Below are 25,301 nucleotides of genomic sequence, written 5' to 3' on the forward strand. Positions count from 1 at the left end.
GCAAGTCTGAACCACCAATTTTGTCCCCGCCCCTGTGTCAGGGCCCCAGGCTCTCAGCTGTCAGGACCAGCTTCCGGCTTCCCAGCAACGTCTCTTTAGATACCTTTGTTTCCCTGCAGGTCACCTGCCGCCCCCCCAACCCTGGCCTAATGACATTCCCTTGTTTTCTGTCTTAGCGCGTCCTCACGGGCACCGTTCTGCTCTCCTCCCTGTCGGTCCCTTGGATGCAGGGCCCCCCACCCTCTGCTTGTCCGCCTAAACGTGGCCTCCGCCCCCAGCACCCTGGTCAGGACTTGGGCAATGACCTGTCCACACCTAACACATGAGGACTCATCTGTGGACACCCCCCACCCCCAACCCCCGAGCTATTCGTTCAATTCCCAACCCCAACGAGCTAATCCCAGCTTTTCCTCCCGTTTACCACCAGGGACCGGCCCTCGTCTGCTCAGACTCCCACCAACTTCTGGCTTTCCGGGCTGTGATGCCACCACCTGGGCTCTGACCGTGAGTTAGTCACCGGCAGTCACGGTGTCCGGATTCCAAGCGCCAGCGCGGGAAATGCCACCCGCGGCCAGTCCGCGTCTGGCCTCCGGGCTCCCCGGTTCCTTCTGCTCTCCCACAAACAGCCCAGGGAAAAGCAAGCGACGTCAAACGTCGAAATACACGATTTTATTCTCTCGCGACAAATACACAGCTGCAGGGCACCTACGTCATTTCAGGAACAAGGACATGGGGCCGCGGTCAGGACGGCACCCACAGACCTGTGTTTGCTCGGCTGCCCCAGGGCTCGGGCCCGGCCGGAAGCTTCGCTGAGATTCTCTCTGTGGCCCGGGATGATGCGGAGGGGAAAGGGAGACGCCGGCCAGTCCACTCTCCCCTCACAGCACCCCGAGGTGGCCGCAGAAGGGATGACAGCGAGGTGGCCGCAGAAGGAACGACAGCGGGGCTCTCGAGTGCGGCCCCAGGGCACGCTGGTTCATCCAGGCACCGCACTGCTGGTCTTGGTGACAAGACAGAAGGGCCAGAGGGGGGTCTGCCCAGGGCCAGCAGCCCCGCACACGTCCAAGCTGCGGGCCGTCGGGCGCCCCTCGCCCCGCACACCCCAGCTGAGCAAGCTACCTGGAGAGATGACTGCACACGGGGCCGTTAGCCCCTCTCCTGGGTGCGTCCTCCCTCCGAGCCGGGAGCACACGTCCTCCCGCGAGTGGCCACAAGACACGTGGGGTGGGAGGGCTCGGCGCTTAGAAACGGACCGAATCCAGCATTCCAACAGGATTCACTTATTTATTGATTTTGATATTAAGCCACTTCACAGCAGTAACTGCTGAGCGAGAACAGGACCCGGCTTCTAAAGGTAATTAAAATAACAACGACGTCACAGACAGAAGCACTGGGGACATTCCACGCAGGGCACGCTGGCTTCCTTCTGCGGCCACAGCGGGCAGGTGCTCAGCGCCATCCCAGCACGGACTCCTGGTCCCTTCCTTCGCCTTGGCCCGCGGAGCACCGCGGGCTGTGGTGCCGGGCCAGGCGGCCTCACCGCACTGTCCTTGTCCACACGGCCGTCCTCGGTCCCTCGGTCGGTGAGCCGTGCTCCGGTGACCAAACAACTAGCGCCAAAAAGCTGCTTCTTCCTCTTCGCCAAGTAAACACGACACTCCCTTCTCTTTCTTTCTCGTCAAGGAAAGAAAAGTCTCAGAGACATATGGCACTAGACGGGGACACTACGCGGGGGCCCTGTCACGACCCGCCCAGGGCCGCCAGCCCACGGCGCCCGGCCCGCCGTCAGATGTAGAGCTGATGCGAGGCCAAGGTGTCCATGAAAGGGCGCACCAGGTTGTCCGTGGAGAAGTAAAAGATGAGGCCGAAGGTGATGGAGATGGGGAGGGCGGGCAGCGCCTTCTTGAACACGGCCAGCAGCAGGAGGGTCAGACACAGACCCTGCGGGACACGGAGGGGAGGGGAGAGGAGGGGGAGGAGGGGAGGGGAGGGGAGGTGGTGACCGCCGGTGCGGACGCGGGGCGGAGGTGGGGGCGGTTAGCGACGTCGGGCCCCCCGCCCAGGGCTCAGCACTGGTGTGGGGCCCGCCAGACGACAGCCCAACCCCCCCTCTTCCCGGGTCCTCTCGAGGGCTCACCCCCGTGTCACACCCCGCGTGAGCCTGACTCCCAGAGCGGCCCTGCTCTACCAGACTCCAGCTACGGCGGTGACACGTGTGACCAGTGACAGAGGCCTCCCCTGGGGGACGTCTATTTATAAAGAACCAGATGAGGGGCGTTTGGGTGGCTCAGTCGGGTTAAGCGCCTGACTCTTGATTTCGGCTCAGGTCCTGATTTCATAGTGGGTGAGACGGAGCCCTGCACTGGGCTGTGCGCGGACAGCGCGCCAGCCTGCTCGGGATTCTCTCTCTCCCTCTCTCTCTCCGCCCCTCCCCGGATCTCATTCTCTCTCAAGATAAATTTTAAAAAAAAATTCTAAAAAAAAATTCTAAAAAAAAAAAAAAGAGAGAGAACCGGACGAGCTCCACTGAAACGCCAGCGAGGGTCTCAGCAGCTGGCACCAGAGGGGCACCAAAGAAGCCAGGTGACCCACAGCCTCGGAGGTGGGTGCCCATCCTGCCCCGTCCCTGCCCACGTGGGCTGTGGTCCAGGGAGGGGCGGGGCTTCGGGTCAGACAGTCCCGAGGTGGAGAAGCGTGGGGGTCCACTACCCCCCCACCCCCCTGAACACACACTGTGGACAGACAGAACCCCCCCACCTCACTGTGCCCCGCGACCCCCTCTTCACCGGAGCAAAGCTCGGGTATGCGCCACTCAGAGCCTCCGCCGCTCAGAGCTGTGGTCTCTCAGGACCTGTCCCCCAGTATGGGTATCTGGCCACGTTAAGGGACTCTAGGGACCCGCAAGCTTCTGGGGTTCAGAGCACCCCATGGTGTCTGGGGGGCGTGGAGGGCATCAGAGACCAGAGCTCAAGTCACAGCCTGCTCCTCCCCAGCTCTGTGTCGACGGACACGGCCCGCAACTTCTTCCCGGTTCCGAGAACCTCAGCTCATCACCCCACGTCGCAGGCGTCGTGAGACCGCACGAGGCTGGCCAAGCCCCTGGCACCACCGCATGCCTGGTCGGTAACGCGGGAGCCCCTCAGCCAGGCCTCCCCTGCTCGGAGCTTCCCGTAAGCCCTGCCCGGCCCCGTGTCATCACTCCGCCCCTGCAAGGGACTCGGCACCTGAAAATCCCCCTAGGACCAGGGCCCCCCACGAAGTCCCCGGGCCACTCACAATGAGGATGGCCACAAAGCACGCCAGCGTCGTGTTCCAGTCGCCGCTGCCCGTGGCCGCTGCCTTGCCCACCAGCACGCTGTAGAAGATGAAGTCCCCCAGGCCGAGCTTCACGCCCCCTGTGCGGGGAAGACAGAGCGAGCCGGTCAGTGTCGGGAGCCCCAGACGGCAGATGTCAGCTCACAGCCCAGCCCCTCCGCCGGATCTGGGCCCCAGTCCTGGCTGTCCCAGAACAGCAGCAGCCGGCAGGAAACGGGGCCCTCGGACGGGCTGACCTGCCGTCTGGGCTGTAAAAAAGCTGGCATTTCTGACAATTCGGGGAAGTGCCCTCAGCTGAGTAAAAAAGAGCAAATATAACGTGCCGTGGGGGGTCGGCGGGAGGCCATAGGATTTAGGGCTGAGTTTAAGTTACACGTTTTTGTACGAAATCCCACCACCTTCGAGGACGCGTACGATGCCCAGAGTTCGTTGGGCGAGCCTTCCCCTTAAAAACAGAGGAGCGTGGCTGCTAATTAGCTGACGTCTCACCGACAGTGAATGCGATCTCGCACATCGGCCGGTGCGCTTGTTAACAGGGTGAGCGTTCACCGCAGACGATAAAACCGTCTGACGAACACGCCTGCTGCCTCATCTCCTCTCTCTCCCTCCTCCCAGCCACGGGGGCTCCCTCCTCCAGCTGTCACTGCTGCTGCTGTCTCTGATGTAAAAGGGGGCTTCTCCCCACCACCCTCCCCTGCCTCCAGGGAGCCCGTCTCCACCCCCCGCCCGCACCCTGAGCCCACGCGGACCACCCGGGCACAGATGACTTACTTTCCTCCTCTTCCTCCAGGTCGTCCCCGGGGTAACCAGGCAGCGGGGGCTCAAAGACTTCGGGGTACGAGGGCTCCCCAAAACTGTCATAGGAGTCTTCCTCTGGGGGTCCGAGAACGTGACAGTCATTGCACGAGGCGGGTGCGGCGGGAGAGAGACAAAAGTCCGGTCAGAGGGATCTGGGATCTGTGGGGAACCGGCCTGAGCCCGGGGCTCCCCTGCCCTCACCCCACTGGCCAGGCCAGCCCAGCCCTGAACGGAGAGGAACCTTCCGGCACACGCCCAAGGGAAGGGAAGGAGGCCAACGGGCTGAGGCACAGGCTGTAAGTCCCACCTGCTCCTTCCAGGAGGGGACTTTCCCTTCCTGCCCCCCACCCAGGGTCGGGGGGGGGGGGGGGGGCCGGGCGGGGTGCAGGGCAGCTGGCCCGGGCGACGAGAGGCTGCCAGCCTGCGACACTCACCCATCTCTGGGTCGTAGGGCAGCTGAAGGGCTCCCTGGGAGGAGGGGTCCAGCTTGGCCATGCCCACCGTCCACACCATGGCGGCTGGGGAAGGAGACGAGGGGTGGGGGGTGCCTCAGGTGCTGCCGACTACAGCTGCCCCCGGGCCGGGGAGGCAGCGTCCCCAGGAGGCCCGCGTGGGACCCCCTCTTCCAGCCGGTACCGGCTTCCGCCCCTTGTGAGGAGGCCGCTGGGGGAGGGGCCCGGACACAGCCTTTCCTGGTCTTTTGGCGTGTGTGTGTGTGTCTCCTCACGAAACCGATGACAAGGTCAGCAGGGAACAGTCCGGGTAACCAGCGGTGTTTCCGTCTCATGGTGGCAAAACAGGCGTCAGGCACACGGTACCCGCGTCACCTACGTTAACTGGACGCTTCCTTAGCGGGAGGGGTGTTCACGGGCCCGAGCTGTTCCTCTGCCGGCACTCTCGGTACCTCGAGCACCCCCGAGTCCCCCCATTTCCCTGTTCTAGTTCTAGGAATCTGGCTCCTCCAGATGGATCACGGCGGGGGCGGGGGGGGGGGGTGGTCACAGAATAGTTTCCTTTTTGTGACGGGCTGAATTCACCGGGCGCAGAGTCCTCGAGGATCATCCACGTGGCAGGTGTGAGAATCCCCTTCCTTTCAGGGGACCGAACAGTAATCCGCGGTAGGGCGCCCCTCACCCGTCCTCCACATCTGTATGCGCGCACACCTCGCCGGCCCGCATCTGTGCGCGCGCACACCTCGTGCACCTGCGTCTGTCCGTGCACACCTCGTCCGCCCACATCTGTATGTGCACGCACCTCGTGCACCCGCATCTGTACGTGCGCACACCTTGCCCCGCCCACATCCGTACGTGCGCACCACGCCTCCTCCACCCACCCGACCCCCTCGGCTCTCGGGCAGACGTCTGCTCGAGACCCTGCCTCTGCTCCCTGTGGCGTAAGTCCAGGGCGGGATCACTGGTTTGGGGGGGGGGGGGGAGGACTGCCTGTGTGCTCTCTCCCTCTCTGGCCCGGTTCACTCTCCCCGTGTGAACTCAAGTCCCACGAGTCCGTCCCCGTCTGGCCTACCTAGCCATGAGCATGCCTTACCGGGAACATTCTCCACGGGGTGGGGGGCGCCGTCTCCTCCCCCGACGTGGCAGCCCCCGGCCCTTTCAAGGTTCAGATCCACAGCACTCTCACCACCCACACCGCGGCCACTGCAAACCTGCCTCCGAGATATCTCCAGACTCTCCCACTGCCCTGGGGCCAGCGCCCGCCCTCTCTCCTGGGGGGGTCATTCTGTCCCAGACCCGGCTCCACTTCCGCCCCTGACCCCATGCCTTCTGTTCTCCCTTCTCGCCACCGGTGCGATCCCACTAAAATGTAACGTCAGGTGGGTCTGAAACCTTCCAGGGGCCCACTCGGGAGGAAAAGCCATGTCCCCACCGTGGCCTGTGGGGCCCAGCACATCTGGACCTGCCCCTGCCCCCTTCTGCCCCCGCTGGCTCCGCTCCCAGCACCCCGGGCCTTCCCCTGGCGTTCTGTCCCCAGGTTTTCCCGAGGTAGGTCTCTGGTCAAATGTCACCTTATGACAGAGGCTTCTTTGACCACCTTCTGCAAGACAGCACCCCCACTACCCTGAAGTGCTCAGGTCCCCCACCGAGTCATCTCTCCACCGAGCGCTCACCTCCTGACGTATTATCGCCTGCTTAGCTGCGGCCTCCCTTCCGGGAACGTGCGCCCCCAGAGCGCGGAGGCGGCGAACGCACATCAGGACACCGCCTCAGCCTTCTCACACATGGTCTCTGCTCCTCCCAAGAGCGGGCCTAGAACGTGCTTTCACGCTGGGGACCACCTGCCCTGGCTCCCACCACAAGCTCCGTCCTGCCTTCGAGATCCTGCCCTGGCACTCGGCAGCCAGTCTGTAAGGTGTTCCTTCCCCACAAGGCCAGTGCACCACAAAGCAGGGACCCGACACACATCCACTGAATCCATATAAACACCCAGATCCCTGCCCGGTGGCCAGCCGCGCGCACTCCCGTGTCCCTTCCCTTCAGAGACTTTAACAGCCACGGAGCTGTCGAGGGAGCCCAGTGAAAAGCAAGTGCACCTTGCACCCCAGACCCCCGCCCTCAAGAGCCCCTCTCCAAAGTACCCTCTCGGGGTGCCTGGGGGGCGCAGTCGGTTAAGCGTCCGACTTCGGCTCAGGTCATGATCTTGTGGTTCATGAGTTCGAGCCCCGCGTTGGGCTCTGTGCTGACAGCTGGAGTCTGGAGCCTGCTTCAGATTCTGTGTCTCCCTCTCTGCCCCTCCCCTGCCCACGCGCTGTCGCTCTCTCTCTCTCTCTCTATCTCTCTCAATAATAAATACTCACAGGAGTATATCAGGGCAGGGAATATGGGCTCGTTTCTCTCCTGGGCCGTTTCCACCAGCATTCTCAGTGGCCCTTTGGGGCACAGCACAGCCACGAGATCTGGGAGAACAAAGACAGCCGGGACGTGTTACAAGTGACATTTATTCCCAAGCAGCCCCAGAGAGGAGCCAGCCTGCTAACACCGGGGCACAGGCGAGGCTCGGAGCATGTCATGCGTGCCAGCTCCCAGCCCCCAGTTTCCAGCCATAACCCCGAGAGTCTGTGCTGGCTGAAGCCCAGAACGGGGTCTCAACGGGCAGACTGCAAATGAGGAATCGCCGTGTGGCTCGGGGACCCCGATGGCCGGCTTGCCATCCGACTTCCCTGAGCCTCGGATTCCTCACCCTCAGATGGAAGTCACGGCACCGGGGACAGAATCACACCGACGCTTGTTACACGGCAGCTAACGCTTTGGGTGCTCGGCATTTATAGGGTCCCGTGGCCGATCCCACGGCCGAGGACGTAGGAGCAAACTGCTTCCAGGGTGTCGCGAGCGCTCACCGGGTGCGCGATTATCAGTGGCCACGTCAAGCGCCCGCGTCTCACGAAGGCGAGCCTCTCAGAGGGGAGACCACCCACCCAGCTTTCTTCGGGGAGGGGGGCACCTTTCAGCACCTGCCACTCGCGTGCACCAGTGAGGGGGACTCGACCCGGACGCAGCCCCCGCCCGCAGCCTCGAGGCCCGCCTGAGCCCACCTACCGTACACAGAGATGGCACCCAGGATGACCCACGCGGACCACTCCGGAAGGTACTTGATGAACACCAGGGCCATGAGGGCGCTGATCATGATGAGATAGGCCTGCTGCAGGACCAGGGGGCCCTTCCAGTGGATACACACCATGCCCACCGCCCCGAAGTTCCAGACCGTCAGGAACAGCGTGGGGTAGTCCATGGCCACGTTGTAGGTCTTGAGCACCTCCCTGCGCGACCAAGGGCCAGCCCGTGGGGCAGGGAACTCGGGTGGAGACACCACACCCAACCGGACACAGTTCGACACTCCCGGCTCCTCAACCATGAAGTTCCAGCCCGGGTTTTTCCAACCTCTGGCTTCACTCGCCAATCTCCCCTTCCCCGTTTCTGTGAGCCCCACAACCACCCACTTGAAGTATTTTCCGGAACGAGGTGGGGAACGTATACCAACGTCTCATCCTTGGACTGGCTCCCGTAAACATGTGCCGGCACAGCCTGGAGGACCCCGTGCCCAGGAAAAAGGTCCTTGGCAGAGGGTTTTCCCCTGTCCCTCCAGTCCCTTTGGGCCCCTGGGTCAGGCTGAGAGCCCAAATCGAGGGCAAGAGAGCACATCACTTTTCCCACGAATGAGGAAGCACCCGGGCCTGGCCCAAAGTGGAGAATGTAAACTTTAAGGGATGTATATCCCTCTTGGGTTCACAGAATTCATCCTCCGTGCTCATTTGTTTTAAATCAGCAACCGGGGGCGCCTGGATGGTTCAGTCGGCCGAGCGTCCGACTCTTGATTTCAGCTCAGGTCCTGATTCCAGGTCGTGGGCTTGAGCACTCTTTTGGAGCTGCTTAAGATTCTCTCTCTCCCTCTCTCTCTGCCCCTGCCCCTGCCCCCTGCTCACTCACGTTCTTTCTCTCTCTCTCTCTCAAATAAATCTAAATCATCCATCAGGAACCAGGTAGGGATGGAGAGGCTTGCCGAGAGCGCCACTGACGCATGTCGAGGCCGTGGGAGGAGGGGTCGGAGGCCTGGCTGTAGGAGCGGCGACACGGGCAAGCGAGAGTCTGGAGCCTGCTGGGCACCCCTCCCCACCCCGGTCCTCGAGGAGCCTGCTGCCCACGGGGGGCACTTACCCAAGGTAGATGTAGGTGAAGAGGAAAAGCAGCATCAGTGAGGACATGATCAACCAGCCGTGTATAAACTAGACAACAGAAACGGGCAGAATGACCACGGGCCCCCAGCTTCTCGGGACTGACCCCCAAGCCTCCAAATCTTCGTTAGGCCCCTCTGGGACTACGCTGGAAGGCACTGGGTGGCCGTGTGACAGATTGAGGGGGCAAAGAAATTCACGGAGTACTCTCAAGGTCACCCGGCAGGTGGATGGGGTGAAAAATCCCTCAGGTCCAAGCAGCCAGACCCCTGTTCCCTCACTGAGAGACAGGACGTGCTGGACAACTATCACCTATAGGCGTGGCCCTAGGCTCCGGGGAGGCAGCCAGCGGGGTTCCCGACCATGGCGAGGGCCGTCAGCCGATAAACATATAAATGTATTGACAGGTAGTCACAAGGGCTACGGAGAAGAAAACGGCAGGACAAAGGGACAGGAGACTCACTGGGACGATGCCTGTGCAATGGGGCCAGGGTGGCCTCCACTGGGGCCTCTGCTCGTCCGCTACCCCCTGGGCCCTGGCTGCAGCCACAGGGCGCGCCCGTCAGCACGACCCCGCACACCCAGCCCAGGGGGAAACGGGAAGGGCAAATAAACTTGCTGGGGAGGCGAGGGGTGGGGTGAAGGGAGCCTGAAACAGAACATCTCGCTCCTCCCAACACTGCGGGGAGGGACCCGGGCAGGTGGGATTCTGCGTCCGATCAAAGGAGGGTGACGGCGGGCAGGCAGTGCGGGGCGGGGCGAAAACCGGCTTCTGCTCTGCAGCGGCCACGCCCCTGGCCACAGGCAGCTCCACGAGCGGTACGGGGCCGGCGGGCAGGACGGGGCGGCCGCAGGCCGGGCACTCACCTTGTAGCAGCGGTATTTGTAGAGCACGACCAAGAAGATGGTCATGGCCACAATGACACTGATCATGATGAGGGTGTTGAGCACGGAGTTGAGGAGGCGCTGGCCCACGGAGGGCGTGTCCTCGGTGAATGGTGTGTAGATGCTGAGGGAGACGGCGGGCTGCAGACTCTGCTCCCTGCCTGCTCCATAGGGCCTGCCCACGAGCCACCCAACCTCAGCCTGGTGCCCGAGACCCAGGGGGCAAGGAAGGGGCCCCCCCAGGCCTCCCCCTCCCCCAGACCCACCCCGCGGCCCCTCCCCCAGACACCTCCTCCCCACCGCCCAGGGCTCCTCCCCCTCCCCAGGTGCTCTCCCCCCCCCAGGCTCCCCCTCCCCGAGCCCTCCCCACTCCTGTCGGCCAGGGCACCCACAAACACCCACCCCAGACCAGGGCTCACTGGCCACTTCCCCCACCCCACCTGACACAGGCCAGCAGCTGCACTGGGGAGGCCCTCTGCCGGCCCCTCGCCCTGGCCCTGTCCACCCGGGGCTGCCCACTGAGGGCCCCACCTGCTCTGGGGCCCCAGCCTGCCACCCCCGACCAGCCTGGGGGGGGGGGCCTTCCCCCTCTGCTCCTCTCTTTGAAAAAACCAACCCAAAAGGAAAGGTAAGCTCCCGAACTACAAACAGTAACAAGGTTTGAAGGAGGCAGTCAGCAACCCCAGAGGAGCGACAGCCCCAGAGGAGCGGGTGACCCCCAGAGGAGTGGTGACCCCCAGAGGAGCGGGTGACAAGCAGAGGCAGGCCTCTCGCTGCCGCCCCTCTGTGCTCTTTTCACTGCAATGATCGAAACCTCCCTCGAGAGGCTGCAGGTGCCGTGAACCCAACCCCCCCCCGTTCCCCGACTTACAGCTGTCCGTTCTTCTCCGTGTAGAAGCGCACGGACTTGATGGTGGCCACCACCACGATCATGCACAGCGTCACCGGCACGAACAGCATGATCACGTGCTTCGCCCCGTATTTCAGGGTCAGCTCCTCCTCCAGGCCTGACGGCTGCCCGGGGACCCCCCCGCAGACATAGTGGTCAGGGTCCTCGTCAAAGTCGTCCTCGCTATCCTGGCCTCTCTGTGGAAAGCCACAGGATGAGGGCCAGGGGATGCCCCAGCGCTGCCCTGCCGACGTAGCGCACGGGCGTCTTGTGACAGGAAGCCAGGAGTTTTAATGCTGCCTCGCAGAGGTTAAGGACCAGCTAGATGCAGGAGTGGGGCTGCGCTTTTGAAAGGTTTACGAGGACATCTAGGGAAGACCCGGGGCCAGCACTCACCACCAAAAACGCGGGAAAGGGGCCACAGCAGCCACAGAAGAGGGCGGGCTGCAGGCCCAGGACGCGTGGCTAGTGGACCTGGAGCATGTCTAAGCATTGCCACCCCCCCCCTCAGTCCAGGGACTCAGATGCCACTCTGTTCTGGTCCAGTGGCCATACTGACTCGGGAGGCCGGCCAGGTGACAGAGGAGGAAGAGATGAAACGTTCCTGGTGGATAAACCAGTCTAGAACCGTCAGTGCACGTGGGGACTCTCTTTGATGGTAAGACACTGGGAATTTGCAGAGGAGGAACTTACTCTGGACTCCTGCCACCCCCCACCCCTCCACCCCCTCAGGAGGGCAGGACGCCCGCAGACGCTGGCCCGAGCCCCTGCAAGAATTTCTATTTGGAAACCGTGCGGACTCAGGGTCATCTGCGGCCTTGTTTGTTGATTAACCGCCAAAGACAAAACCAAGGGAAACAAAAATTCAAAATGACTATGGCTTCAGTATCAGCTCTTTGCGGAGAGAATTCCAAGCCAGGTGCTCAGCTGAGAAGAAACGGAAAAGCCTAGACGAACGGGCATGGAGACAACTAAAATGCACGAAAGCCCCAGGAGACAAGGCGAAGGGGCCATAAGGGTGGCCCCGCGGTGGCCTTGAGCTGGCAGAGCTCAGAGGAGGGAAAAAAGGAGCTTTGACTTCGGCAGCGGGTCTGAGGCTGGCTGGAAGGGGAAATCCTGCGTTTTAAACACTGTAAGGGGCAAAACGGAGAAGGGGTTTTGGGCAAATTCAGATGTCGTTTTGCCCTGATGGGGAGGGAGGTGGTGAGGTTGGGAGGCTCTCCCCCAGGACATGCCCCTCCCCCCCCCCACCGTGATGTTATAATCTCCTGCCCCGTGGGCTGCAGACGACATCAGAGCATCTGTGCCCCGCCCCCCCCACACACACAAATTCACACGTTGGACCCTAAACCCCAATGTGATAGCACTTGGAGGAGGACCTTTGGGAGGTGACCAGGTGACCTCATCCCGATGGGATGAGGGCCCTTATAAAGCCCCGCCCAGAGCTCCCCAGCACCCCCTTCCCCCATTGCTGGATTTGCCAGCACCTGAGCTCGCACTTCCCAGCCCCCTGAACAGTGAGGAAGACGTTGCTGTTGTTGATAAGCCCCCACTCTATGATACCCCGGCCCCTACCCTCCACAGTGCCTCCTGCCCCCCTCTGCCTGTGCTAAGGAAGGGGAGCCTGCACTGCTGGGACCGGGGGGGGCGGGGGGGACAGAACCATGCAGCCCGAGGCAGACTGTGGGCCCCCAGGCCGACCAGGGCCCACCGTGTGACCAGTCCTTGCCTACACGGTCCCCGCCCTCCCGCGTCGGGGCACGTGGGTTCCAGCCTCGAGGTCCAGGAACCCAGGGGCTGGGTTTGAGGCCTGTGGCCGCCGGTGATTACCTACCCACTGGTCGGCACCCTCTCCATCCTCCAAGCCCTGCCTGTCCTCCTGGCAGCAGCGTGGCGGGGGGCTCTCGGCCGACATCAGGGATGCCCTCTCGTCACACACTTCCTCCTCGCTGTCAGAGGCCATGAACGTGAGCATGGCCCTGCCTCGGGAAGCGCCTGCAAAACGGAGCACAGGGGGCCTCGCTCCAGCTTCCTGCAGGGCCAAGGCAGCAGAGGGCTGGGGGTGTGGCCTGAGGACCCGGACGCGGGTCCTGCCTGACAACCGCCCAGGACATATGTGTCCAGTGGCTTCCCAGGGGCCGCCTGCGTGGCTGGCACAGACCCTCAGGGGAACGGCCCGAGGAGATCCAGGCCACGGGTGAAACACCCCACGACAAAAGTCGAGGCCACTCCAAACCGCACGCTCGTTCGTCCGATCAACAAACATCCACTGAGCACCGACATTGTGACATCAACCATAAGCCTGCTGGGCTCCGCAGACATGAAGATGAACAAGAAACACTACCGTCATCCAAAAACAAAACAAACCAACCAACTCGGGGCTCAGCCATGGAGCGTCCGACCCTTGATTTCGGCTCAGGTCATGATCTCAGTTTCCTGGTTTCGAGCCCCACCTCGGGCCCTGAGCCGACAGTGTGCAGCCTGCTTGGGATTCTCCCTCCTCCTCTCTCTCGGCCCTCCCCTGCTTGTGCTCTCGCTCTCTCAAAATAAATAAGCTTTAAGAAACATTACTGGAAAAAAAAAAAAAAAAAGACCAACAATCATCCAACGTGACCGGTTACATAACCTAAGTGTTCACCAAGAGGTACAGAAACCCAAAGGAGGGAGTCAACCTCAGAGATCAGGAATGTCTTCTAAAGAAGCCACCAGCCCAGACGGAGACAGAATGTTCCAGGTGGGAGGAAGGGCAGATGGCGCGAAGAAGGAACGTGCCAGTCAGGGCCGTGGAGGTGTGAGGGCTTCCTGTGCCACGTGAGGGGGTGTCCGGCCCCCCGGAAGACAACAGGAGGAGGTGGACAGACGCTGACTCACAGGCAGCAGGGTGGATGCCCGTGAGGGGACCGGACCCCGAGAGGGCTGGGAGTCAGCACTGGATATGGGGGAGAAACACAGGACAGAGTCCAAGATGGCAGCCAGGCAGGGAGCCCCGGGCAGGGGACAAGCCCATCTCAGGGAAAGACAGAGTCTGGTCCAGGAACCAGTTGAAAAGGGTCAGGGAGGGGCATCTGGGGGGCTCAGTCGGTTAAGTGCCCGACTTCGGCCCAGGTCACAATCTCACGGTCCGTGGGTTCGAGCCCCGCGTCGGGCTCTGTGCTGACAGCTCAGAGCCTGGAGCCCGCTTCGGATTCTGTGTCTCCCTCTCTCTCTGCCCCTCCCCTGTTCACACTCTGTGTTTCTCTCTCTCTCAAAAATAAATAAACATTAAAAAAAAGGGGGAGGGTCTGAGGTGCAAGGGAGCCGCAAGACCACGCGGGATGGGCATGTGCATGTGTACGTGTGTGTGTGTGTGTGTGTGTGTGTGTCTGAGAGAGAGGAAATACAGCTGAGGGCAGGACCTCAGGGAAGGCCAGGCCGGAGAGTCTACACAGCAGGGATGCCTGCCCCCACCTCACTGTGCTGTCCCCAGCCAGAGTGTCCTTACAGCAGCAGGATGGGAAGCCAGCGCGGCAGAAGGGCCTAGAAGAGCGTCAGACAACCCCTGGTGGACCAGGCTGTCCCTGCCTCCCCCTGGGCAGGCCTGCTCTCCCACCGACGCCCCCAGAGGCCGTGGGAACGCTGAGAGTGCATGCGACCGTGCGGTTGCCCCCGAACGTGTGATTTCCAAACAAAGCAGGTGCCTTCTACCGTCAGCCAGCTCTGCCCTATTTGAAGCCGGCGACGGGGGGCCCGTGGCCCAGGTGACTCCTGAGGGGACCCCACCTCCGTCCCCCACCTGTGGGCACAAGGCAGAGCCCACACCCCTCCCGGCCAGCCTCCCGAGGCTTCATGATGAGCCAGCTCCCCTGACCCAGGGCAGACAGAAAAGACCACGTGACTTCACTCACAAGCAGACTTTAAGAGCCAGAACAATCGAACATACAAAGAAAGCGTCCTTAAACCCGGAGCCGACAGGGGGGTTGCTGGGGGGAGGGGCGAACAGGTGAAGGGGAGTAAGGGACAGTGGACGGGAGGCACACTGAGACACGTACGGAATTGTCGGATCGCCACAGTATACACCCGGGGCTGATACTACACCGCCCTTCCATTATTCTTCCATAATAAAGAAAAACAAAAGCTCTAGCAGCAGAGGAACAGAAGCGCCAGAACAGGGAGGGGCGAGCTTCTGCAGTCAAGATCATGATCGAGATCGGGAGGGGTTGCCCCCCTCCCAGGGAGGGGCAAGGGCTGAGGCCAGCGGGGAGGGGCCAGCCAAGGCTTCTGGGCAGAAGCAGGTGTCCACGGTGAGCTTTACGAAAGCAGTGTGCCAGCAGCACCCTCGGGAGGTGGGGGGCTCCTCCCGCTTTGCTGCAAGCCCCCCCTCCCCGGCACCAGCCTCAGCTCAGGGTCACAGGAGGGCGACTAGACCCAGGCACCAGCCCCGTCTGGGGGGGGACACAGCTCAGCAGCCCCAGCATGCTGCAGGGCCTGGGAAGTTTCAGGCTTCATTCCTTCATGTGTGGTGACGAAAGACACCGTCTGGTACAGGTCTGGGTGGAGGGGGGGGGGGGGCACCTCAAAGTCCTCCCCCTGCGAGTCTCGGTGTCCAAATCCTGAACAAACAGCAGCTTGGACCCGGCAGCTGTCATCACCCATGGCTGCAGCCGTGAGTTCAGTCTCACGCAGGGAGGGGCACCCGAGACGAGAGCTGGTGGCATCTTCCCAGGCTAGATCATGACACCCCGTCCGGAGCAGGGCCGCGGGTGGGATGGGCACGACACGGCATTTCCCGGCAGTCACTTCTAGGGATGTGAGTTAGCAATACAGTCTCCCTCCTCTTCCTCCCAGGCCCCCTGGGGTGCCTGTGACTGGTCTGAGCAGGGGCTGGAGGGACAGACCTAGGGTCCCCGCATGCAGAGCATCACAGAAGGCAGGGGGCAATCTCAGCCTTGAGAACCACAGCAGCCGCAGCATCGTGGGGGTGGGAGGAGGGGAAATGTACAGAGAACAGAGACGATTCTTCAAAGGAGAAGGGGAGTTGCTTGGGGAGGGTGAGGACAGAGAGGCGGGGACCAAGTCCTGGGGTGCCTGGGGGCTCAGTCGGTTAAGCGTCTGACTAGATTTCAGCTCAGGTCGTGATCTCACAGTTCATGGGTTTGAACCCCGCATCGGGCTCTGCGCTGACAGTGTGTAACCTGCTTAGGATCCTCTTTCTCTGTCTCTGCCCCTGTCCCGCGCTATCTCAAAATAAGCATTAAAAAAAAAGGTCCTTCCAATTTCCATTTCTTCGGCCAGTGGCCAGCAGCTAGCAAGACATTCCCCAGAGAGCATTTCTGCCCCAGCGTTGCCCTACTGTCGGGCAGGGGGCGCTCACAGGCTGTCAGAGCTAATTCAGGTGTAGCACCCTCAATGGAAAGCAAATGCTCCCTGGGCAGATTCCTCCCTTATCCGGATCTTTAAATGGCTCTTTAAATTCCTCCCAAGCCTTCCCTGAAGCCGGGCCCAAGACCCCCAGGAGCGCAAGCCCTGAGGGGCTCCCTCGGCTGTCAGAGCAGGGGGTCTATCTAATCACAACCTTCTGGGCCTGGTGGCCGGGGGTCACAGGTGAGGTGCCTCTCAGAGCCCTCAACACCTGACAGAGGACCCAGGACTCGGGAAGGTGCTGCTTCTCAAAGTGGCCCAGGCCACCTGGGGCAGGGGTGGGGGGACACTGAGCACAATGACCGGGGAGTCGGGCACTGCTGTTCGTCCCCATTTCACAGTTGAGGAAACAGGGTCTAAGACGTGAGAGGTTCAAAGTCACCCTGAACCCAGCAGTCAGGGTCTGCACTCTGAACACCGTGCTAGACCACTTATTGCAAGTGCGGATCCCCAGCTCCGTTCCGACCAAAGGTCCGGGGGTCTGCACTTTGAGATGGTTGCTGGGTGACCGTAGGCTGCAGTCAGACCTTCCCTGGGGCTGCCGGGCCCTGGAACCCAAGCCCAGCTGCCCCCGGGCCCCCAGCGCAGGGATCCAGTCCACCTCTCTGTCCCTGTCCCCTGGCGCGGCTCAGTGGGGAGTGAAAGAAGGAACAATGCCTTCTCCTGAAAATCGTCTGACCAGAGGGAGGCTGGGGAAGCAGAGGGACAGCCACTCGCGGGACCAGGAAAGTGGCAGGGGGAGAAGGCAGTTCCCAGCGGAGAAAGTGCCCAAGCATTTGCCCACCGGGGACGAGAACGGGGAAAAAGTGGCCTCAAAACACCTCCAGCGCCGCCAACGGGACCGGCCTTTCTGAAGGCAGTAGAAATCGAAAGCTTTAAAAAAACATCCATACCTTTTGGTCCTGAAATGCCACTTCTCAGAATTTGTCCTAAGAAAATAATAAAAGATTTCCATAAAGACCTGTTTGCTGTGGATGTTTCTCACCGTAAAAACACTGATATGCCAGAAACGCTGTCCTGTGACATGTCCATCTGGTGAGGTTTATCCCACGACTGCTTAAAACGTCACTCCAGAGAACAGTTCACAACAGGAAACAACGCGACAGGAAACCCCAGGTAATAGACACGAAACTTCATACACAACCGTCTGAATTTTCTCAGAAAGCGAACGTATTTGAAGGACTGGCCAGATACAGCACAAGACACCAAACGCGGTTACCTCTGGATGCGGAGACCGTGGGTCACTCCGCGTTTTCCTGCATCTCCCACACCTCTTACACACAGGGATCGTCTGTGGTTTTATTTAAGCCCTTAATTTTTCAGTGGGAAATACCAAATAGCAACTTCCTTCCCGTCTGCGCTCTCCTGCGTCCCCTCGCTGGACTGGGGCATGGGGCGGGGGGCAGGTGGACCCCGGGGTCACTGTCCTCTTTCTCGGAGCCCCCCTTTTTACCTGGCTCCTGGAGAACACAGCAGCTGGGAGACACTCCTCCGGTTTCTCAGTCGGAACTGAAGCCTGATGCAACTCTGAAATCCCTGGAGGGAAAATCACCATCACCACCCAAATGTACGCGGTTCAACAACCTTTATACTCGGTATTTGTGCACATCAGAGCGCCGGTGACGTCAAAAACAACCGGCCTGGGAGGCTGACTCCAGCAGGCGGGGGTGGGGCCGATCGGCTCTCCCGCTGGTGGCAGTCCTACCAGCCACATAGCAACCAGCCCTCCGCGCTGGAGGAGGGGGCCGAGGAAGGCGCAGAGGGCGGACGGGAGGGGGGGGGCAGCCCTTCCCAGGGACCGAGCCGCCGCCGGAGGATACAAAACCCACACGCCCCAGAGGAGCCACCGAAGCCACCGCTTCCGCCCATTAATAGCTGAACGGGATCGAAAAGCTGAATTAGCCAAACCAGGGGAGTCTGACCCAGAGACTTCCCCCAACGTGCCTGTGTCAGCAGCTCCTGCGAACCAGGAAACCCGGTGACCCAGCTTCCTCGACCTTCTTTCCATCGCAGAGACATGTGAAGGCTCTGACCTTAAAACGGGAGGCCAGGGGAGCTCAGTAGGAAAGAAGACTATAAAACGCCATCGTAAACACCAGTGCCTCGCTGGAGAAAGAAAGGAGTAGAGCACTGCTCCCAAAGCAGATGGGGGCCGACTGCGTTTACCACTGATGCGGCTGCGGAGACAGGTCAGGGTCCTGGTACCTGCTGTCCTTCTGCAGTAGGCCTAACCGGCCGAGGAGCCCTCTCCTTCAGAGAGAGTGGTGCGGGTCTAAACGGACCACTTTCTTTGGTCACGAGGCTGCCTCCCAGCACTCCCACGACTGCCCGGAGGCTCTCGCGTCTTCCCTTATACCAGGGCAGGGTTTACCAGGGAGAGAAAATTCCCTTAGAAGCCCCCACACCTTCCCTGCCTGCCTGTCCCCGCTGGCCCTGGGCAACTGACCAGGTATTTGGCCCTGGCTGACCGTCATCCATCTGTCCATCCACCCCAGCCCTTACCGTGACGCACGTCACTTGCCGGAAGGTTCTCCCAACACCGGGAGGCAGCCTCGGCCAGAGTCCCGTAGGGACCCAGATCAGAGGCCGCAGGGGACCCTGACGGGGCCTCCTGAACCTCGACCCAGGCTCTGTATTTACCTCTGCCTGCCCTTTTCTGCCCAGAACTGTCTAGGCCCCATGAAGCTTTCTCTTGTGTCGTGAAGCAGCCTGGGAAGGGGGCAGTTTGGGGAAAGGGGTAGAGGTCTGGCCCTAACATGCCACCTTTGAGTGAGACACAGGAAAAAAAGGTTATGTTTTAAACAAGCAGCAGCAATCCGATCACCCAGCTGTGGGATATGAACCGCACACTCCCTGGCCGCGCAGCCTCAGACAATTTAACGTCACACGGCCGTCCCCTCTTCTGGAACAAACAGAACAGGCACACCTCGGGAGAGTGACGTGGAAAAGTAGAGATAATGTGTGAGGTGACTGGCACAGAGCAGGTGTTTGGCCAATAGCTGTTACAATGAAGACGAAAAGGAGGGGCACAGATAGAGCGAGAGGGGACAGGGAAGCTGCTGACGCCCCCCCCCCACCCGCCCCGCGGAAAGCTACGGATGTGCTAAACCACCAGGCACAAGGGTCGTCACCAAGGTCACCCTTCACCCAGGCCCCAGGGAGACACCATTTCCACCTAGCCCCAGCCCGGGGCACTCTGGCAACATGAGCAACTTGTCAAAGGACAAGGCATGTCCACGGGACCGATGCCAGAGCTGGCAAGGACCTTAAAGGCCATCCGGTCAGTGCCCTATTTTGTACTTAGGAAACTGAAACCCAGAGGGACAAAAGGCATGGCTGAAGTGCCATGACCAGAGCCACAGCGGCAATTCGGGTCTCGGCCGGCCGACCCGAAGTACTCGTGAGGCCCGCACACTCGGGGCGTGGCCGAGAGCTGCGGTCACACAGGCGGCCAGCACAGCACCCCGCGTGGGCTCTCTGGGGGCACCCCCATACTTAAAAGGCACGTGCCTTTGCCACGGGCAGGTGTGTGTCTTTACCACCCAGCTTCTCCGAAACACCGGCGAGAGGTCACAAATGCCTCCTGGTCACTGACTCACTCAGTCCCTCTCCTGCCCCCAACCCCACAACGCCAGCCTGGAGGCCTCTTCTGCTACTGGGGCTCCGCGTGGTGGAGGAGGGCGGGGAGGGGGGCCGGGGGTGGGGACACCCATGTGGGCGTGGCCTGGGGGGCAGGAGCCAGAACACTGCTTCCAGGGGTCAATTCAAAAGGGAAAGTGAGAGGGGCTCCTGGCTGGCTTAGTTGGCTAAGCATCCGACTCTTGATCTCAGCTCAGGTCATGATCTCACGGTTTGTGGGTTCGAGCCCCGCGTCGGGCTCTGCGCTGACAGCTCGGAGCCTGGAGCCTGCTTCCCATTCTGTCTCTCCCCTCTCTCTCTCTCTCTCAAAAATAAATGAGTACACGTTTCAAAAAAGGGAAAGTGAGAAAGCGTCCTGCAGCACCAGCGATTTAACCAGCGACACTCACGGGCTCTGTGTGCCTCAAACCTGATTTACCAAGAATACTCCTGAGGCGAAAATTCTGGAGACCTGACGTTAACAGGAAAAACCGAATACAAACCTTCAACTCCAGCTTCCTGCCTCTGATGCTTTAATAAACGAACACATGGGCGTGCGTGGAGTGCTGTGAGGAAAGGCATCTGACAGCGGTGATCTCTGGGCTGAGAGCTGATGGGTGACTCTTTAAAAAATGTTTCCTGGGGCGCCTGGGTGGCTTGGTCGGTTAAGCGTCCGACTTCGGCTCAGGTCACGATCTCGCGGTCCGTGAGTTCGAGCCCCGCGTCAGGCTCTGGGCTGACGGCTCAGAGCCTGGAGCCTGTTTCCGATTCTGTGTCTCCCTCTCTCTCTGCCCCTCCCCTGTTCATGCTCTGTCTCTCTCTGTCTCAAAAATAAATAAATGTTAAAAAAAAAAAAAAAAATGTTTCCTGAATTTTCTGGAGCAAACGCGTGTTCCTTTCATTTCTACCAAGTCAAGACTTTTCTGGTTAAGGTACAACAGAAAGGTGAGTGCCCTTTCCAATTTTCTTCCCGTGCTCCAGAAGACCCCATTTTTGGCAAAGACGAGCCAGCCTCCTGGCGTCCCAGGCACTGAAGACGCTGGACAAAAATGATCTCCTCCCTGATGTCTGGTCTTTCCCGAAGAGTGACTGGAACTTTCTCTTTTCCCAGACTTTATCACGGCAGCCTCGCTATCCCCAGGCCTGGAGGCCGACGCTGATTACCCTGAAGCCCATGCCCGATCGGACCAGCTCAAGGTGAGGAGAACTTTCCAGGCCCTGGCCAGAGACAGCCTGTGCCAGCCTCGGAGCCCTGACATTCCTTCCCTCAACCCGCCCCCAGCCACCGGAGTCGGGGAACAGGTGGAAATACTTGCAGAAACACGGGTTGTCCTGCCAGTCGCCAACTAAACAGTGTCCAAAAGTCAGAGCAACAGCTGAGAACGAGCCAACGATGTCTTCCGTAGAAACACGCATGTGACACCCCCCCCGCCCCCCCCCCATGCACACTGCTTTGGTCTCTTTAAACAAAATTTTTTTTTTCTTTTGCTCTGTCAGGTAGTTACTAATAGAGAGCACAAAAAAACGTCCTGGGCAGTTGGGGTGCCCGGGCGGCTCAGTCGGTTGAGCGTCTCACTCTTGGTTTTGGCTCAGGTCATGATCTCACGGGTCATGGGTTCAAGCCCTGCATCAGGCTCCACGCTGACAGCTCAGAGCCTGCTAGGGATTCTGTCTCTCCCTCTCCCTCCGCCCCTCCCCCCACTCTCTCTCTTCTCTAATACAACAGATTTTTGAAAATAAAAAAAGAAACGGGCACCTGGGTGGCTCAGTCGGTTAAGTGTCCAACCTCGGCTCAGGTCATGATTTCGGGGCTCGTGAGTTTGAGCCCCGCATCGGGCTCTGTGCTCAGAGTTCGGAGCCTGGCACCTGCTTCCGTTCTGGGTCTCCCTCTCTCTCTGCCCCCTCCCTGCTCACTCTGTCTTCCTCAAAAATAAAATAAACATTAAAAAATAATAGTAATAAAAACAGAAAAAAGAAATGTCCTGGGCCATAGTGCAGGAATACGGGGGCAGGGGGCGCATGTGGGAACCTCCTGTGCAAAAACTCGAGAGTTAAAGACTGGAGAGTTAAAGCTGCGTTCAAATCCCGGTGCTCAAATCCCAGGTGGCTTAACTCCCTGAACCTGTTTCCCGTTCTCTAGAGGGTAAAAGTAATAGCGACCTCAGTGTGATGGGAGGTGTAAAGAGGTCTGTGGTAGCCACTGTCCCCAAAGAGCTTTTTCTCGTATATGACAAACCCACGAAGTAAGACATGTTATGTCACGATCATCATGGGTAACTCAGAGGCCAAGGTAGGGGGAGTCTCTCATTTGGCAGACCCCACCCCCCACCGGGTGTGCAGTGGGGCTGTGAACAGCCATCGGGGAGCTGAGGGGAGGGGTGACAGGCATGGTGACCGGCACCAGGCCTCCTGTGAGTGGCAGCCTGCGGCCGGGCTCTTTCTTATCCCGTTCCTTCTCAAACAGATAGGATCCGGGCGTCCGTCTCCTGTGCACGCAGAGAGTAAGACTACTGACTTAGTGCACACCTACTTCCATACCAAGCCTCCAGAATTTTCCCTGGAAACCTGAAACAACGTCTATCCCACTCTGCAAAAACGCTCCACCAAAGCCCCACCCCGGTCCAGCCCCTGGCCTAAAGGTGCCCTCACCCACCTGAGGAATGAACCTGGACAGCCAGCCCGCCAGCTCTGAGCTGGCGCCAGGACCCACCCCCCTGCCGCTTCACCAGCAGGGCCCAGGACACACAGCTGTTGACACACCTCCCTGCTCCCACTCGGCCACCTTCACACGGAGGGAAACCTGAGCCTCCCACACCTGAAGCAGCTTATCCAGAGCCTTTAATTACTGCTGAAGGTCCTGGCGGCCAACACTGGAGGCTCAGGCGTCTACAGAACGGACATCAAGGGCGTCGGTACCAGAAGCCCGGGTCTGTCCGGAGGGGGGACAGGCTGGGAAGCCCAGGCTGCCGATTCTGAGCCAGGCTGGCTCTGCAATTGCTGTGGATGGGGTGCTATCTCCATGCGTAAATGGGGGGTGCTGTCGGCCCACCGACCAACGGTTCACACCTTAGAAAGGGGACACCCATTAATTCAATACACAGGAGCCCTTCATCCAGCTGTCAAAGGGCTGAGGCCCGGTGCCAGGGCTGGACAGCAGAGCGAGACGCCAGACAACGGGTTCTATGCCTGGCTCTGCGCTATCCTACCTGGGTGGCCTTGGGCAGTCACGTTAGCTGTGTGGGCTGAGTTTTTTCATCGATAAAATTGGGGGCGGGGACTAGCCTCTGTGTCAGGCTCCTTCAGCTTCAAAAGCTTGATTCTGGGAGTCTCCCCACGGCTGTAAGAGCCTGATAAAAACAGCCAAGCACCCCAGCACCGAGGACCACGATCGCGGTTCCAGGCCCCACCTGCGGTCGGTTCCTCCCCCGGGCGGGAAGACCCTCGCCTCCCCCTGCCCCGTGACGCAGAGCTCGGGGCCCGGTGCCGCAGGCCCACCGGACCGGGCGCCAAGGCGGTCCGAGCGCGGGGACAACGCCGGGCCCGCGCCTCCCAGACCCACGTGCGCTGCTCCTTTAAATGCCCGACCCTTCGGCACCCCGCGCCGCGCCCACCCCCAGCGGCCCGGGCGGCGGGGAGGCGCACGCAGCCCGGCGCAGGCCGAGGCCTGGGGGCCGCTCCCCGCGCTCCGCCCACCCCCGAGGTCCCGGCCGGGCCCCGCCGCCTCTCCCCTGCGCGCTCCCCTCTGCGCTCCCGCGCCGGCCGCAGAGGCCGGACCCGGCGCGCGCACGGACCGCGAGCAGCTCAGCCGGGGCAGGGGCGGCCGCGACCCGCCGCGGCGAGGAGCGTGCGGGAGTCAGCGCCGGGTCTGCGGGTGGAGCCTGCACCCGGGCCGTCCGCTCGGCGCGAGACCCGGCCCGGCCCGCGCGCCCCAGCCCCGCCCGCTCACCTGCTCGGCCGCGGCGCTCCGGCGCTGTTTACGCGGCTGGCCGAGCGCCCGTCGGCCCGGGCCCTGGCGCCGGCGCAGACTCCGCCCCCAGCCCGCTCCCAGCCCCCCCTGGCTCCGCCCCCGGTTCCTCCCCGGCTCCGGGCCGCCCCCAGCGCCGGCCTCGGCCCCGCCCCCGGCCCGGCCCCGGCCCTGCCTCCACCCCGGACTCTGGCTCCGCCCCCGGCCCCGGCCCGGGCCTCTACTCGCCCCCCTGATCCGCCCCCGTTTCCTCCCCGGCTCCGGCTCCGCCCCCGGCTCCGGCCGGGGCCCTGGCTCGCCCCGCCCCCGGGCCCGCCCTCTCCCCCCCTACCCGCCGCCTGGAGCCTGGAGCGCAGGAGGCGGAGGTGGGGTTCTCGGGGCGCGCCGGGGACCGGTCTGCTGGGGTGGCGCCGTGGGGATGCCGAGGTATAACCTGGCATAGGACAGGGCGCTGACCTTAGGAGTGACGGGAAGACCTGTGATCTCACAGGGGTCTGGCAGCTCTGCGGGGACCTTAGCTCATTTGCTCGAGGGGTATCTTTCCTTGTGGTGTTAGGTCCCCGCATCTCCCCCTTCCGCCCTCCCAACCCCCGCCCCGGCATTACTCACAATAAGGGAGCACTAGTGGCCTGGGGTGAGCTAACATCCTGAGAATTTTCCTGCTCTGTTTTCTAGAGCCTCAGAGCCACCAGGAGCTCTAGACAAAATTGTTGGGGGATGATACGGCTACCGATGACCCGAGAATTGGCCTAAGAATTCTGGATTTGGGGGTCCACAGGGTGAGCTGAGATTGTCCATACTGTGACATTTCTGAGTGGCTTCCTTTTTTTTAATGTTTATTTATTTACCTCGAGGGGGGAGGAGCAGAGAGGGAGGGAGAGAACCCCAAAATGGCTCGATCCCACAACCATGGCATCATGACTTGAACCAAAATCAAGAGTCCTGCCACTCAACCCACTGAGCCACCCAGGCACCCCTCATTTTTGTAAGTTAGGGTAAAATTCGCATAACCTTACATTAACCTTTTTAAAGTGTACAATTGCGGAGGGGCGCCTGGGTGGCTCAGTTGGTTAAGCCTCTGACTTTTGATCTGGCTCAGGTCATATTTCATGGTGGTGGGATCCAATCCCAAGTACCACTCCATGCTCAGCATGAGATTCTCTCTCTCTCTGCCCCTCTCCCCTGCTTATGCACTCTCTCAAATAGAAAAATAATAATAATAAAATAAAAATAAATAAGTTTAAAGTGTACAATGGCATTTAGTACATTCACAGTGTTGTGAAATCCCAGCCACCTCCTAGTTCCAAAATCTTTCCATCACTCCCAAAACCTCCCGCTTGTTATTTAGTTTCTTCTGATCCCCCCTCCCCCAGTCTCTGGCAACCACCAAGCTACTTTTATCTCCGTGGATTTATCTATGGATTTATTTACCTATTTTGACATTTCAAAAAATTGAATCATACGGTATGTGACCTTTTGGGTCTGGCCTCTTTCGTTAGCATAATGTTTTCAAGATTCATCCACGTTGTGGTATCTATTTGCCTTCATTCCTTTTTACGGCTAAACGATATTCTAGTGTGTGTATGTGCCAGAATTTGTTTATCCATCCATTCGGTAATGGACATCTGGGCTGTTTTCTCCTTTTGGTTATGGTCAGTCGTGCTACTGTAAACGTGTGTACATATATTTGAGTACCTTTTTCAATTATTTTGGGTACATACCTAGGAGTTGCATTTCTGGATCATATGGAA

The 25,301-nt window shown here is 60.6% G+C and overlaps 1 protein-coding gene and 1 long non-coding RNA gene across 8 annotated transcripts; one reads left to right on the plus strand and one right to left on the minus strand.

The window, feature by feature from the left end:
• Window positions 1-1,264: 1,264 nt before the first annotated feature.
• Window positions 1,265-23,650, minus strand: PSEN2 (presenilin 2). Of its 7 annotated transcripts, none has more exons than XM_045453241.1 (12): window positions 23,533-23,649; window positions 17,422-17,504; window positions 12,406-12,566; window positions 10,554-10,768; window positions 9,665-9,857; window positions 8,781-8,848; window positions 7,665-7,885; window positions 6,926-7,024; window positions 4,548-4,631; window positions 4,087-4,188; window positions 3,277-3,395; window positions 1,265-1,941 (listed from the first exon to the last, which is right to left on the minus strand). In XM_045453241.1, exons 3-12 carry the CDS (start codon window positions 12,544-12,546, stop codon window positions 1,786-1,788), a joined length of 1,398 nt encoding a protein of 465 aa, XP_045309197.1. In that variant the 5' UTR covers window positions 12,547-12,566; window positions 17,422-17,504; window positions 23,533-23,649; the 3' UTR covers window positions 1,265-1,785. The 7 variants fall into 7 exon arrangements, with proteins under 7 accessions (XP_045309197.1, XP_045309201.1, XP_045309202.1 ...); XM_045453245.1 differs by having other exon boundaries at window positions 9,665-9,806; window positions 23,533-23,648; XM_045453246.1 differs by lacking the exon at window positions 17,422-17,504 and having other exon boundaries at window positions 9,665-9,806; window positions 23,533-23,650.
• LOC123585265 lies at window positions 20,442-22,915 on the plus strand. Its single transcript, XR_006706023.1, has 3 exons — window positions 20,442-20,531; window positions 20,698-20,783; window positions 20,869-22,915. It is a non-coding gene; the product is annotated as an uncharacterized LOC123585265 (long non-coding RNA).
• Window positions 23,651-25,301: the final 1,651 nt, after the last annotated feature.

The sequence above is a fragment of the Leopardus geoffroyi genome, chromosome C3 (genome assembly GCF_018350155.1).
Source record: "Leopardus geoffroyi isolate Oge1 chromosome C3, O.geoffroyi_Oge1_pat1.0, whole genome shotgun sequence".
In the NCBI taxonomy this organism is placed as follows: Eukaryota; Metazoa; Chordata; class Mammalia; order Carnivora; family Felidae; genus Leopardus; species Leopardus geoffroyi.